The sequence below is a fragment of the Oncorhynchus clarkii genome, chromosome 21, assembly GCF_045791955.1.
Source record: "Oncorhynchus clarkii lewisi isolate Uvic-CL-2024 chromosome 21, UVic_Ocla_1.0, whole genome shotgun sequence".
Lineage (NCBI taxonomy): Eukaryota > Metazoa > Chordata > Actinopteri > Salmoniformes > Salmonidae > Oncorhynchus > Oncorhynchus clarkii.
This window is the reverse complement of record NC_092167.1, coordinates 10,434,391-10,449,470: the sequence shown is the minus strand read 5'-3', so window position 1 is coordinate 10,449,470 and position 15,080 is coordinate 10,434,391. Positions and strand designations below refer to the sequence as shown.

General features: G+C 47.3%; 1 protein-coding gene across 1 annotated transcript in view; it reads right to left on the bottom strand.

Moving 5' to 3' along the window:
- LOC139378509 (membrane-associated guanylate kinase, WW and PDZ domain-containing protein 2-like) overlaps nt 1–15,080 on the bottom strand; it is a 271,242-nt gene that overhangs the window by 68,577 nt on the left and 187,585 nt on the right. Inside the window, exons 3-6 of the mRNA XM_071120733.1 lie at nt 14,505–14,624; nt 8,178–8,393; nt 5,183–5,414; nt 3,347–3,426 (exon numbers count right to left, since the gene is read on the bottom strand). Of these exons, the coding sequence (XP_070976834.1) occupies nt 3,347–3,426; nt 5,183–5,414; nt 8,178–8,393; nt 14,505–14,624 (648 nt within the window). The remainder of the gene's footprint in view (nt 1–3,346; nt 3,427–5,182; nt 5,415–8,177; nt 8,394–14,504; nt 14,625–15,080) is intronic.

Genomic DNA, 15,080 nt, shown 5'->3' with positions numbered 1-15,080 from the left:
GAGCTGCTCTCAGTTTTTAATCTGACATCTGAGTGAGACTGACTAACAAAGTCAATAGCTTGCCTCTAAACTAACCTAGCAATCACATTTTTTTTGCTGACATTGACTGACAATCAGTGACTGACATGAGAGAAAAAGTGATCTGAGGGCTTCAAAAGGGAGGCTGCCAGATGCCCATCCCTGAACTAGACCAAGATGGTTTCCTGGGATTCATCTTCCTAAGACATTCTCTTTGTTTCCTCTTTCTTGTCATCTTCCAAATTGGTCAACTATCTTCCTGTCTCCTTCATTTTCCTGCTTATATTTTGGATGGCCTCAGAATACTGGAGCCCTACTGTCTGTGTATATACAGTATGTGTGTGTGTGTGGGGGGGGGGGGGGGGTGATTGTGAGAAAAACTGTGGCTGTGTGAGTAAGTGTTTATCAGACAGACATGATTGACTAAGCTGGGCTCAGATAGGATGATTCACTCCACAAATGAGACCTTATCTTGAACCTGCTGACTGTCTCTGTGTCTGATATGAGCTCCATTCTCCTCAGCCTGACTGTCTCTGTGTCTGATATGAGCTCCATTCTCCTCAGCCTGACTGTCTGATATGAGCTCCATTCTCCTCAGCCTGACTGTCTCTGTGTCTGATATGAGCTCCATTCTCCTCAGCCTGACTGTCTCTGTGTCTGATATGAGCTCCATTCTCCTCAGCCTGACTGTCTCTGTGTCTGATATGAGCTCCATTCCCATCAGCCTGACTGTCTCTGTGTCTGATATGTTCTCCATTCCCATCAGCCTGACTGTTTCTGTGTCTGATATGTTCTCCATTCCCATCAGCCTGACTGTCTCTGTGTCTGATATGTTCTCCATTCCCATCAGCCTGACTGTTTCTGTGTCTGATATTACCTCCATTCCCATCTGCCTGACTGTTTCTGTGTCTGATATGACCTCCATTCCCATCAGCCTGACTGTTTCTGTGTCTGATATGAGCTCCATTCTCCTCAGCCTGACTGTCTCTGTGTCTGATATGTTCTCCATTCCCATCAGCCTGACTGTTTCTGTGTCTGATATGTTCTCCATTCCCATCAGCCTGACTGTCTCTGTGTCTGATATGTTCTCCATTCCCATCTGCCTGACTGTTTCTGTGTCTGATATGTTCTCCATTCCCATCAGCCTGACTGTCTCTGTGTCTGATATGTTCTCCATTCCCATCAGCCTGACTGTTTCTGTGTCTGATATTACCTCCATTCCCATCTGCCTGACTGTTTCTGTGTCTGATATGACCTCCATTCCCATCAGCCTGACTGTTTCTGTGTCTGATATGAGCTCCATTCTCCTCAGCCTGACTGTCTCTGTGTCTGATATGTTCTCCATTCCCATCAGCCTGACTGTTTCTGTGTCTGATATGTTCTCCATTCCCATCAGCCTGACTGTCTCTGTGTCTGATATGTTCTCCATTCCCATCTGCCTGACTGTTTCTGTGTCTGATATGTTCTCCATTCCCATCTGCCTGACTGTCTCTGTGTCTGATATGTTCTCCATTCCCATCTGCCTGACTGTCTCTGTGTCTGATATGTTCTCCATTCCCATCAGCCTGACTGTCTCTGTGTCTGATATGTTCTCCATTCCCATCTGCCTGACTGTTTCTGTGTCTGATATGTTCTCCATTCCCATCAGCCTGACTGTTTCTGTGTCTGATATGAGCTCCATTCTCCTCAGCCTGACTGTCTCTGTGTCTGATATGTTCTCCATTCCCATCAGCCTGACTGTTTCTGTGTCTGATATGTTCTCCATTCCCATCAGCCTGACTGTCTCTGTGTCTGATATGTTCTCCATTCCCATCTGCCTGACTGTTTCTGTGTCTGATATGTTCTCCATTCCCATCTGCCTGACTGTCTCTGTGTCTGATATGTTCTCCATTCCCATCTGCCTGACTGTCTCTGTGTCTGATATGTTCTCCATTCCCATCAGCCTGACTGTCTCTGTGTCTGATATGAGCTCCATTCTCATCAGCCTGACTGTCTCTGTGTCTGATATGAGCTCCATTCTCCTCAGCCTGACTGTCTCAGTGTCTGATATGAGCTCCATTCCCATCAGCCTGACTGTCTCTGTGTCTGATATGAGCTCCATTCCCATCAGCCTGACTCTTTCTGTGTCTGATATGTTCTCCATTCCCATCAGCCTGACTGTCTCTGTGTCTGATATGACCTCCATTCCCCTCCACCTTACAATGCTGCTATACCCCTGTCTACTACTCAACACATACATCTCACCCAGATGAGGGAGAGATAGAGATAATGATAGAGATAGAGCAGGGAGAGAGAAGAATAGGAGATAGGAGAAAGATGGAGGGTGAGACTGATGGGGAAGATAGAGCAGGAGATGGGACGAGATAGAGAGAATGAGACAGGGGAACAGAGCGATGAGTGTGAGAAAAAGAGGTAGAGGTAGAAGAAGAGAAAAAAAGAAGAGTGAGAGAGAGGGGGAAGACAGAGTGGGAGACAGAGGGGGAGAGAGAGTGGGAGACAGCTGGGGAGAGAGAGAGAGAGAGAGAGAGAGAGAGAGAGAGAGAGAGAGAGAGAGAGAGAGACGAGAGAGAGAGAGAGAGAGAGTGTGAGAAGGGCTTCAGGGTTGGAGAGATAGAGGATTCTGCTTCAGACTCCCGCGCTATCAATGCCGGAGATCACTCAAAAGCACATTGCTGAATGGAGAAAAATGAGAGAGAGATTTTTCAGGATGCAAAAACATCCTATTCCTCACCTCATGGTCATAGGCTGTATCTCTTCTGCAATACTATATTACTGCATAGCGTCTTCTTTCCACATCAGTCTCCTTACTCTTCCTCTCTTAGTCAAACCATCTGAATGACACTCTCTCTCCTTCCGCCCTGCTGCCTGTTTGTGCGTCAGTGTGTGTGTGTGTGTGTGTTTGTGTCTGTGTGTGTAGTGTCCATTCTGTGGTGGTGCATAGCTCCCTACTCCCAGTGGGGGGATAAAGAGGTCTCTGTTAACCACCCTACCCACTCCCACAGTCCCTCTACAGGGGCTAAAAGTAGCACCATCTCCACACAGGTCAGGTAACAGAACACGGTTATAAAGACACTGTACACATCTACAAGTGTCAGACCCCAAATAAACCACTGTCCTCAGTGACTGATGGCTATTCATATATAATGGTATACGGCAACATCCATCCTTTCAGCCCTCGGATCAAAACACTGAAGATATTGCAAACCGCCATCAGACGATGAATAGATACTAATGATTTGGACCCAAAAAGGAATTCAAAGGTTTTACGGGAGAGAGAGTTGAGAGACTTTGAAAAGGGGAGAGAGAGCGAGAGAAGAGAGACACTTACCGTCCTCTTTGCATTCTTCTGGTGGCTTCGCCTTCTTCGCCAGCCGCGGGTCCAGCCACGACGTCGTCTTGGTGTTGTGGCTTGACGAGAGAGAAAAGGAGAGACAGTGACAGGAAGAGAGAGAGAGCCAGTGAGGGAGGAGATTCTCAATTCAGCATCATTTAAGAGAAAAAGAGACGTTCCCCTGTGTGCCCACCCTCTAAACTAGCTGGCGAGAAGAAAAACCCCTTTAGGTTAACAAAATGGCAATCAATACTTTTAATTTGCACACTGTTTCTCATTAGTGCAGGGAAGGATGGAGGGATGGCGGGAGAAGGGGAGAGGTGTGAGTGATAGAGCTGAACAGCTGTGGGCTTGGCAGGATCAACACTGCGGGCTGGAAAACTGGACTGTGATCAGATGAGAGGCGGTGCCAAGGAAACTTCAATGGATCTCTTTATCGCATCTGAGGACATAATGCCCTCCCTTGAAGAGATGACAGGACAAGTGGGGGAAGGGAGGGAGGGAAACGTGGCTGCAGGAAAGCGGGACAAGCTGCCGAAAAAATGATCCCGAATCCACCTTTGGGAGGGGACACTGAGCACTACTTGAAAATATCGGGTGATGAAATGCCCCTTCCTCTCTCTCTCGTAACATTATCTCTTCACGCACCTCTCCCTTTCCTTCTCTCTCTCTCTCCCTCATTTTTCCTTTTGATTCTGCCTTTCAATCTCTTCCCACCCCTCTCTCTTTCCCACTTTCCCTTCCTCCTTCTCCCTCTCTTTCTATCTCTCCCTGTCTTCCCCTGTATCTCTCTCTCTCTCTCTCTCTCTCTCTCTCTCTGAGGATTCTGGATAAACAAATTGATGGAATCTGGAGACAAATCAAAGGGAGCCATCCCGTTGGCATCTGGTACCACCTTGGCACCGCATCATTTACTTTTCCCAAAACGTACAGCTACAAATTCGGCGGCTAAACGCGTTAGCACACAACGTTCCAGATTCATTCATCTAGATGTAGGAACACACATCTAGATGTAGGAACACACAGGGCCTGGGTGGACGAGACATACAGAGACCTAGTCTAGTCTGCAGTGGGTGGAATTAACAGTCTGCCTCTGTGGAGGCATACAAGAAGTATGTGACTGGCTGACTGGCTGGCAGACCGGCTGACCGACTGGCTAACTGACCGGCTGACTGACTGGCAGACAACTACATTAAAACTAACCCTGCTGGATGTTTTCTCTGCTACTCTATTATACGACACAATGAAAGGCAGTCCTCTGGGAATCGGTTGATGTTTCTGTCACATAAATTCAAACAATTGTTAATTTCCTAAAGGATTCTGTAATAACCTGCCTATTGACTGATGGACACACACAGACAGGCACATACACACTCACACAGTCAGAAGACGTTTAAATATGAATCAAATGTAAGAGAAAGACAACTTACCTCTACAATTATATTGTAGCAGTAAAAATCTAACAGGTCCAATGAAGATCTGTTGTAAAATAGCTCCAATACAGCTGGCCACACGGAACAATAGAATTCATTACCGTGGGAGTGAGTGTTCTGTGTGTGTGTGTGTGTGTGTGTGTGTGTGTGTGTGTGTGTGTGTGTGTGTGTGTGTGTGTGTGTGTGTGTGTGTGCATGTGAAAGCTGCTTAAAATACTTGGGCAACTTTGACCTTCTATTCTCCCTGGCGAAACATTGCATGGACAAGAACGTCTAAATCTCATGACAACAACAGTCAACTATTTGGCTGCTGTTGGCTGTCTGTTTGTGTGTGTGCTTGCGTGTGCGTGTGTGTGCATTGGGATAATTTGACGCCGTTCTCTCCAGCGCAGACACTTACTCGATAAAGTACACCTCTCCCTTCTCTGTGTAGGCCATCTCCCAGTTCTCTGGCAGGGGGCCAAGCTCACTCTCATTCTCATCTGGCTTGGGGGGCGACTTGGCTAGCTCGCCCCCCTCCTCCTGGGGGACTTCGTTGTTAGGGGTGGTGGGGGTCTCGGTGGGGGGACAGGTCTGGGTGGGGACGTCCCCCGAGGAGACATCTGTACTCTTGTCTTCATGTTCACTGGACTCTGAGAAGGAGAAGTGAATGACAGGTGAGTCAGAGCTGACATTACCACTAGAGGAACAGGGGAGGGAAGAGAGGAGGAGGGAAGAGGAGAGGGCAGAGAGGAGGAGGGATGGGGAGAGTTGAGGGGGGAGGAGGGAAGGGGAGAGTTGAGGGGGGAGGAGGGAAGGGGAGAGTTTAGAGGGGAGGAGGGAAGGGGAGAGTTGAGAGGGGAGGAGGGAAAGATAGAATTGAGAGAGGAGGAGGGAAGGGTAGAGGGGAGAGGGGAGGGGGGAAGAGGAGAGGGGAGAGATGAGGAGTGAAGGGGAGAGGGGAGGGGAGGAGGGAAGGGTAGAGGGGAGGGGAGAGGGAGAGTGAAGGGGAGAGGGAGAGAGAAGGGGAGAGGGGAGAGTGGAGGAGGGAAGGGTAGAGCGGGGAGGGAGAGCGGAGGAGGGAAGGTGAGAAGGGAGAGAGGAGGAGGGAAGGGGAGAGTTGAGAAGGGATGAGGGAAAGGGGAGGGGAGAGGAGGGAAAGGTAGAAGGGAGAGAGGAGGAGGGAGCAGGGAGAGGGGGCAGCGTGATTGAGTGCCAAGGAAAAAGAGATGGAACGAGATAAAAAGAAAGATAGAGAGGATTTCAAATAGGGAGAGGGTGGCAATTACACACGGACAGAAATAGAGAGATAGACAGACAGATAAAGAGAGCGAGCAAGAGAGAGTAAGGATACCGAGCAGAGAGAGATGGAGAGTGATTGAAAGAGAGAGGGAAATAGACAGAGAGAGCAGAGTGAGAGAGGTGGCAGGCAGAGGGGATTGAGAGAAAGTGGAGCTGATGATGTGTCCTAGTTTGAGTTGTGGCGCTTGGTTGGCCCGTCCCAGAGGACAGCCACAGCAGCAGGCAGAGGTAGGGAGGGAGAGCTCATCTATGGAGCTATCTGCTCACATCATACTGCCTGCTCTATCGATCTCTCTCTCTCTCTTTCACTCTCTCCCTTTCCCCTAACCTGTATATGCACTGTCCATACACTCAGTAACAGAAAACTACAGTGCAGCTCTAGGCTGAATACTCAACATCAAATCTTTCTCAGCTTTGTTCACATAGCCCAATGAATAGCAGAGCTACTGTGAGAAAGTACAGCAACATGAAACTACTCCAGTCCTGTAGCTCAAGTGCAGTTATATGAGTTACCTGACCAGATCAATAGACTACTCCAGTCCTATAGGTCAACGGCATTTACAGTGCCTTGCAAAAGTATTGACGTTTTTGTATTTTGGTGTATTACAATCTGTAATTTAAAAAACGCTATGCCTGGCGCAAACCCAACACCGCTCATCACCACGAGAACACCATGTTTTTCATCGGCAGGGACTGGGAAACTGGTCAGAATTGAAGGAATGATGGATGGCGCTAAATACAGGGACATTCTTGAGGGAAATCTGTTTCAGTCTTCCAGAGATTTGAGATTGGGACGGAGGTTCACCTTCCAGCAGGACAATGACCCTAAGCATACTGCTAAAGCAACACTCAAGTGGATTAAGGGGAAACATTTAAATGTCTTGGAATGGCCTAGTCAAAGCTCAGACCTCAATCCAATTGAGAATCTGTGGTATGACTTAAAGATTGCTCTACACCAGCAGAACCCATCCAACTTAAAGGAGCTGGAGCAGTTTTGCCTTTAAGAATGGGCAAAAATCCCAGTGGCTAGATGTGCCAAGCTTATACAGACATACCCCAAAAGACTTGCAGCTGTAATTGCTGCAAAAGGTGGCTCTACAAAGTATTGACTTTCTGGGGGGTGAATAGTTATGCACGCTCAGGCTCTGTGTTTTTGTCTTATTTCTTTCACAATAAAAAATATTTAGCATCTTCAAAGTGGTAGGCATGTTGTGTGAATCAAATGATACAAGCCCCGCCAAAAATCTATTTTAACTGCAGGTTGTGTAATGCAACAAAATAGGAACAATGCCAAGGGGGTTGAATACTTTCGCACTGTATATGGGTTACCTGACCAGAACATACAGTATAATGAATAGGTTGATCAATAATAATGGATTGCATATATAATGTAAAGCCATTTTCGAAAGGTCTCAAAAGGTTTTACTAAATAACTACCGCAACAGTGTCATTTATTTTTACATTAAGAAATGTCAAGTCAAAATGAATGATACTATTTTGTTTCATGGCTTTACATAGGGTTTCTCCGTTTTTATATTAAGTTAGACAGCCAGCATCTTTGCTCCTAGTTGAGAGTAATGACTGTGATGTGGCTTGCATTGATCCAGTAAATCTGCTTAGTGGAACCCCACGCTTGATTTGATCACAGCCTCCAGGCGATGTTTCTCTGTGTCGGTGCGGGGGGGTGGAATCTAGCCTCTGGCTATGTGACGTAGACTAAGTGTACTGTGATCAGATCTAATGACTGGGAGATGGGATGAGAGGGGATACAGTGTAAAGCTGTTGTCTCTGAACACTATCAGTTCTGCTACATAGGATGCTTGCGGGATGTACTCATGCTATTTACAGGCACTAGAACTCTCCAGTTTTTCATTTAGACTATCTATGATGATGATGCTGATGATCTGAGCTCCCTGGGAAGAGCTCCCTGTAGGCAGTTATTGTATGGGCCTGACTGAGAGCCGGTTGCTATGATGTAACCTAGACGATAGACTGCTGCTATGTTGTCTGATCAGATCCCAGGGATCGGTGCTATCTCATTTCGGCTGTGAACTTGTTGTCATGACGAGGATCTATTGTTGCACATCAACACTATGTCTGCATTGGAACCTAACCTGGGGTGATGCCATTGCCGTTGCCATTGACAACGGGCCTCTCCTCTTCCTCATCCTCGGGTGGCTCGATGCCGGCCTTCTCCATGTTGCTGACCGACTTGTTCCGTTTCCTCTTTCCCTTGGAGCTGGGTCGGGCGCCCGGCAGGAGCTGATCTGTTACATTTAGCAGCAGAGGGCTGGGCTCGCACGGGGGCTTGGGGGTACCGTAATAGTTCTCTAGAGAAGGAAGGAAGGAAAACTTCACATTAATGATCATTTTATATACTTAGTCAGTCATACACACATCATGTTATACTTAGGTGCTGGTGGGTGAGGTTAAAGAATCAAAATGGCCAATGTGACAGACTGACGTTTGAACTTAGGTCTCTCCATGAGACAGTGTTAGCCCCATGAGACTGTGTTAGTCCCCCATGAGACAGTGTTAACCCCCCATGAGACAGTGTTAAACCCCATGAGACTGTGTTAGCTCCCATGAGAATGTGCTCTCCACTGGGATTCTCTGCCTCTAACACTCGCTCTTCCATGCCGCCCCTAGAAGGGGTGTATCACTTGAGTGGGTTGAGTCACTGACGTGATCTTCCTGTCTGGGTTGGCGCCACCCCCCCCGGCGGAGATCTTTGTGGGCTATACTCGGCCTTGTCTCAGGATGGTAAGTTGGCGGTTGAAGATATCCCTCCAGTGGTGTGGGGGCTATGCTTTGGCAAAGTGGGTGGGGTTATATCCTGCCTGTTTGGCCCTGTCCGGGGGTATCATCGGATGGGGCCACAGTGTCTCCTGACCCCTCCTGTCTCAGCCTACAGTATTTATGCTGCAGTAGTTAATGTATTGGGGGGCTAGGGTCAGTCTGTTACATCTAGAGTATTTCTCCTGTCCTATCCGGTGTCCTGTGTGAATTTAAGTATGCTCTCTCTCTCTCTCTCCCTCTCTCTCTCTCTCTCTCTCCCACTCTGTCTTCCCTCCCTCTCTCTCTGTCTTCCCTCTCTCTCTTTCTCTGAGGACCAGAGACCTAGGACCATGCCTCAGGCCTACCTGGCATGATGACTCCTTGCTGTCCCCAGTTCACCTGGCCGTGCTGCTGCTCCAGTTTAAACTGTTCTGCCTGCGGCTATGGAGCCCTGACCTGTTCACCGGACGTGCTACCTGTCCCAGACCTGCTGTTTCTAGAGACAGCAGGAGCGGTAGAGATACTCTTAATGATCGGCTATGAAAAGCCAACTGACATTTACTCCTGAGGTGCTGCACCCTCGGCAACTACTGTGATTATTATTATTTGACCATGCTGGTCATTTATGAACATTTGAACATCTTGGCCATGTTCTGTTATAATCTCCACCCGGCACAGCCAGAAGAGAACCGAACACCCCTCATAGCCTGGTTCCTCTCTAGGTTTCTTCCTAGGTTTTGGCCTTTCTAGGGAGTTTTTCCTAGTCACCGTGCTTCTACACCTGCATTGCTTGCTGTTTGGGGTTTAAGGCTGGGTTTCTGTACAGCACTTTGAGATATCAGCTGATGCAAGAAGGCTATATAAATAAATTTGATTTGATTTGTTAGCCCCCCATGAGAAAGTGTTAGCCCCCATGACAAAGTGTTAGCCCCCCATGAGAATGTGTTAGCCCCCCATGAGAATGTGTTAGCCCCCCATGAGAATGTGTTAGCCCCAAGAGACTGTGTTAGTGCCCCATGAGACTGTGTTAGTGCCCCATGAGACTGTGTTAGTCCCCCATGAGACTGTGCTAGCCCCCATGAGACTGTGTTAGCCCCCATGAGACTGTGTCCGTCCCCCATGAGGCTGTGTTAGCCCCATGAGACTGTGTTAGCCCCATGAGACTGTGTTAGCCCCCCACATGAGACTGTGTTAGCCCCATGAGACAGTATTAACCCCCGATTAGACAGTGTTCGCCCCATGAGACAGTATTAACCCCTGATTAGACAGTGTTAGTCCCCCATGAGACTGTGTTAGTCCCCCATGAGACTGTGTTAGCCCCCATGAGACTGTGTTAGCCCCATGGGACTGTGTTAGCCCCCCATGAGAATGTGTTAGCCCCCCATGAGAATGTGTTAACCCCAAGAGACTGTGTTAGTTCCCCAAGAGACTGTGTTAGCCCCCCATGAGAATGTGTTAGCCCCCCATGAGAACATGTTAGCCCCCCATGAGAATGTGTTAGCCCCCCCATGAGACTGTGTTAGCCCCCATTAGACTGTGTTAGTCCCCAATGAGATTGTTAGTCCCCCATGAGACTGTGTTAGCCCCACGAGACTGTGTTAGCCCCACAAGACTGTGTTAGCCCCACGAGACTGTGTTAGCCCCACGAGACTGTGTTAGCCCCATGAGACTGTGTTAGCCCCATGTGACTGTGTTAGCCCCATGTGACTGTGTTAGCCCCATGTGACTGTGTTAGCCCCATGAGACTGTGTTAGCCCCATGAGACTGTGTTAGCCCCCCATGAGACTGTGTTAGCCCCCCATGAGACTGTGTTAGCCCCATGTGACTGTGTTAGCCCCATGGGACTGTGTTAGCCCCCCATGAGACTGTGTTAGCCCCCCATGAGACTGTGTTAGCCCCCCATGAGACTGTGTTAGCCCTCCATGGGACTGTGTTAGCCCCCCATGAGACTGTGTTAGCCCCCCATGAGACTGTGTTAGCCCCCCATGAGACTGTGCTAGCCCCCCATGAGACTGTGCTAGCCCCCCATGAGACTGTGTTAGCCCCATGTGACTGTGTTAGCCCCATGAGACTGTGTTAGCCCCATGAGACTGTGTTAGCCCCATGAGACTGTGCTAGCCCCCCATGAGACTGTGTTAGCCTCATGGGACTGTGTGAGCCCCATGGGACTGTGTTAACCTCATGAGACTGTGGTAGTCCGCTGAACTAAAGCCTAGGCTATTACTCCTATAGTGCATCCACTTTAATAGCTACAATGCTCAGATTGAAAATTATCTGAGGATGTTTCACCTCAAATTGAAATCTCAACGTTATTAAACATGTAATATGAGTAATTTAGAGCATTTTTGCCATCTTTTCATAATAGTTATCTGTACCAAAGGACCGAGACACATTCAGGAGTTGAACCTCAAGTCACATGGGTGAGCAGTGAGCACTGCCACTGTACAAACCTGCTTAATATGCAACACGCCTGAGTTTTGGACACATTTTGTGTGCCTTTGATGATACGTTTATAAAAAGATTTGCTTGGATGTTTTTCTCCCCTTGTTACAAGTTAATATTCAATCGCTAAAGTAGGGATCACAGTAGACAACACAGGCACAAACGGAACATTAAATGAAACTGTCTATTTAAAGGAAAATATATTGTAAAATGAAATACCGAAAGAGAGTGAGAAGGTCATGCGGGAAGATGATGTCATTATTACATAACCCAATGGGACCAGGAGCAGGAAGTGGAAGGTCAGTTGACGTCCTGGGAGTTAAAGTTCAAATAGTTCTTAAAAGTTCACACGTAAGTTTCAAGGCACGTCAAAGGGGAGGTACTCAAACACAGTCACACACTCCACAACACATATACCTACAAACACACCCACCCACATGACTTCATATTGGTAACTAAAGCCTGACACTGTCTGGCTCACACCCCAGGCATTTTCACTAACATCACTGTTAGCCCTTTTGTGTCTGCTGGCACATCAGTGTTATCCACCAATCAATCAATCACTAAACCATGCACAGATTCCTAGTGATTGAGTGTGTGCGTGTGTTGTAAATAAATAAAGAAGAAGCCTGTCTCTCTCTGGGCTCTGGCCTATGTGCTCTGTGTGGTCTCCCCGTCTGTCTCCCCATGGCGGAGTCTCCAGGTCCCAGCATGCAGAGTGTTTCTGGGTTCGTTCTGAACGTGCTCCCCTGGGCTCCTCCTCGCTGATGCTTTCACACATCTCCCACTCTGATCCTCCAGCCCCTGAGTCTGCTAGCAGAAGACTGTCTGCTAAGATCTCCTCCACACACACAGGCATGCACACATGCAAACATCCCTTGCTACAGCTTTAGCCCAGAGATACCTGGCAAAGTCCTGAGACAGCGGATGTCCTTGTTAAGCTGATGTGAGATCTGATGAAGTGTTTGAGCTCTACTCTCTGTAAACAAGGTGTGAAATGGACTGGGGGAGATATGATGTTGCCACGGCAAAGGAACCTAGTTTCCTCGAGAGCAGGCTTCAAGGCACTGCCTCTCCAATGGAGATTAGGTTCTGTAGCTAGAGAGGGTTTCTATGAGAGTGAGATTATCCTGCACCTTTCAGTGGTGCTTCAGTACTTCTGGAGGAGAACTCAGACACCCAAAGATATTTTGAAAATCCAATGAGATTATTCTAATCCTGTGGATTAAGTATTAAAATGATGAACCCCAACAACACGTATGCTGCAGATAGTTGTAGGACCATGGAGAAAATAGTAGCTGGAAAGTCCTATGTCGGTATGTATCCCAGATATTTGCTGTGGTTACAAAAAGGCCCTGTGAATTTTTGTTCGCATTTCTGAGGACACCGTGAGTGACTCAAATTAAAATGAGAGAACATTGGTGTAAAAAAAGCTAATCGAACGGAAAGGCTTAAAACCACAGACTATTTTACCCTGCTGCTGCCTAAAATCTAAAAGCAATTTCAGTCAGACTTTCCGGGAAATCAAATCTAAAATGCACAAAAACAGAATGCCACATTCTTCAAACATTCCTAGACAAACTGAAGACAACCTCCAGTAGTATGCTACAATGCTAAATTAGTTGCATACCTTACTATTAGCTAAATGAAAGCCAAGAGACACACTGACCCACCCTCTGACCTTCCCAAGCAAGGCTTTTGTAATGATGAAAATCCAACACTGTGGATAACATTAACCTGGCAGTGTAGGACCTGACAGCCAGATTGTATCAGCTTGAGAAGACTTTTCTCTGCCTTCCTCACACAAAAGAAAACAGTGATCTCTCCTCTTTAAAGGCTTTATTGGCATGGGAAACATATGTTTACATTGCCAAAGCAGGGAAAATAGATAATAAACAAACAATAAAAAGATTAACAGCACACTTTCAAAATAATAAAGACATTTCAAATGTCATATTATGTGCAAATAGTTAAAGTAATAAAGGGAAAATAAATAAACATTAATATGGGTTGTATTTACAATGGTGGATGTTCTTCACTGGTTGCCCTTTTCTTGTGGCAACAGGTCACATATCTTGCTGCTGTGATGGCACACTGTGGTATTTCACCCAATAGATATGGGAGTTTATCAAAATTGGGTTTGCTTTTCCAATTCTTTGTGGGTCTGTGTAATCTGAGGGAAATGTATGGTCATACATTTGGCAGGTCAGTTTCCACCTCATTTTGTGGGCAGTGTGCACATTGCCTGTCTTCTCTTGAGAGGCAGGTCTGCCTACGGCGGCCTTTCTCAATAGCAAGGCTATGCTCACTGAGTCTGTACATAGTCAAAGCTTTCCTTAATTTTGGGTCAGTCAGTGGTCAGATATACTGCCACTGTTTACTGCCATATAGCTAGTTCTAGTTTGCTCTGTTCTTTCCAATGTGTCAAGTAATTATATATATTTTTTCTCATGATTTTGTTGCTGTCCTGGGGCTCTGAGGGGCCTGTTTGTGTTTGTGAACTCTGTTTGTCTCTCTCTCTCTCTCTGCCTCTCTCCTTCTCTAATTACATATTAAAAAGGTAAATGATGGTGGCACAGCAGTGCAGCCACCGAGAAGAGAAGAAGGGTTCTCTCTACGGAAGACGACATCCTCGGAGAAGTGATACGCGGCCTCAATCGGAGAGAGATTCTAACATCGCTCCTGGCAACCAACCGTTAAATTGACCATCTGCAATTTATTTTTCTGTCATGACATGCGCGAGGCTGAGTGGGAGGACTCGGCGAGGGAACAGACATGGAGTTAATGCATTATCTGTCTGTGTGGTGGAGTCCCCTGTATCTGACAGAGTGGAGAGCCAGTAGTTTAGTACACCCAGCACAGAGCCACACAGACCAGGGCAGATGGAGAGAAACTGGAGTGAGTTGTGTTTATTCTGGAGCCATTAGGGCTCAGAGGAGAGCCAGCATGGAGGAGATAGCGGAGTGGAGAGGTGTAGTGGAGTTGTGGGGTGTGTGTGCGAGAGTGTGTTTTCTCCACTCTGATTAAAACAGCTTTTCTGTAATCTATGTTATGATGTCACAGTGATGTGTGAGAGCTGTCTAAATGCACACAACTCATTCTTCTCTGTCAGAGAGTGGAAGGATGGTGGATAAACAAGCAATTGAACAAAATCAGGAAAGACCCCCCCCTCCCAAAAAAAACATGATACACCCCCACAAAAGCGAAAAGCTTGCTTTTACCTTCATAAGTTCCGCTCTCTAGTAAGGCTCCACTTTTCTCCAATTCCATAAACCGATCAACAGTCACAAAGTTGTAGTCCACCCCCGGGACCTCTCCCTCCTTGGGCTGCCTGGTTGTGCCTATCAGAGAGGAGAGGGGAGGAGCACAGATACACAGTTACAATCAGGGAACTTACTAAGAAACTGTGTACACCTGCATACAGGAGAGAGGAGCAGGGTAAGCATTATGGCCCTTACTGTAAACTGTGTGTATCATAGAAATAGAATGAAAGAATTGTAATTCTATGGTGTGTACATCATGACAGTACATTAAAGGGCTGGGCTACAATCACCTATCCGGAACCGTTTTACTGCCGATGCGGAGCCCCACCGGGCCTTCACGACTGGACTACCAACGTTATCTGCCCGAGGGAGTTATCCAACTGGCCCCTCCGTCGCGACGTTACCTGAACACCCATCTGCGGCCCCCTAATCGTTAGCTGTCTTATCGGCTGCTATCTGAATAGGTCTATCGGACAATTTTTCTTGGGTCACTACAACTATATCTATTTTGCCAATTGGATTGATCCCCTCTAC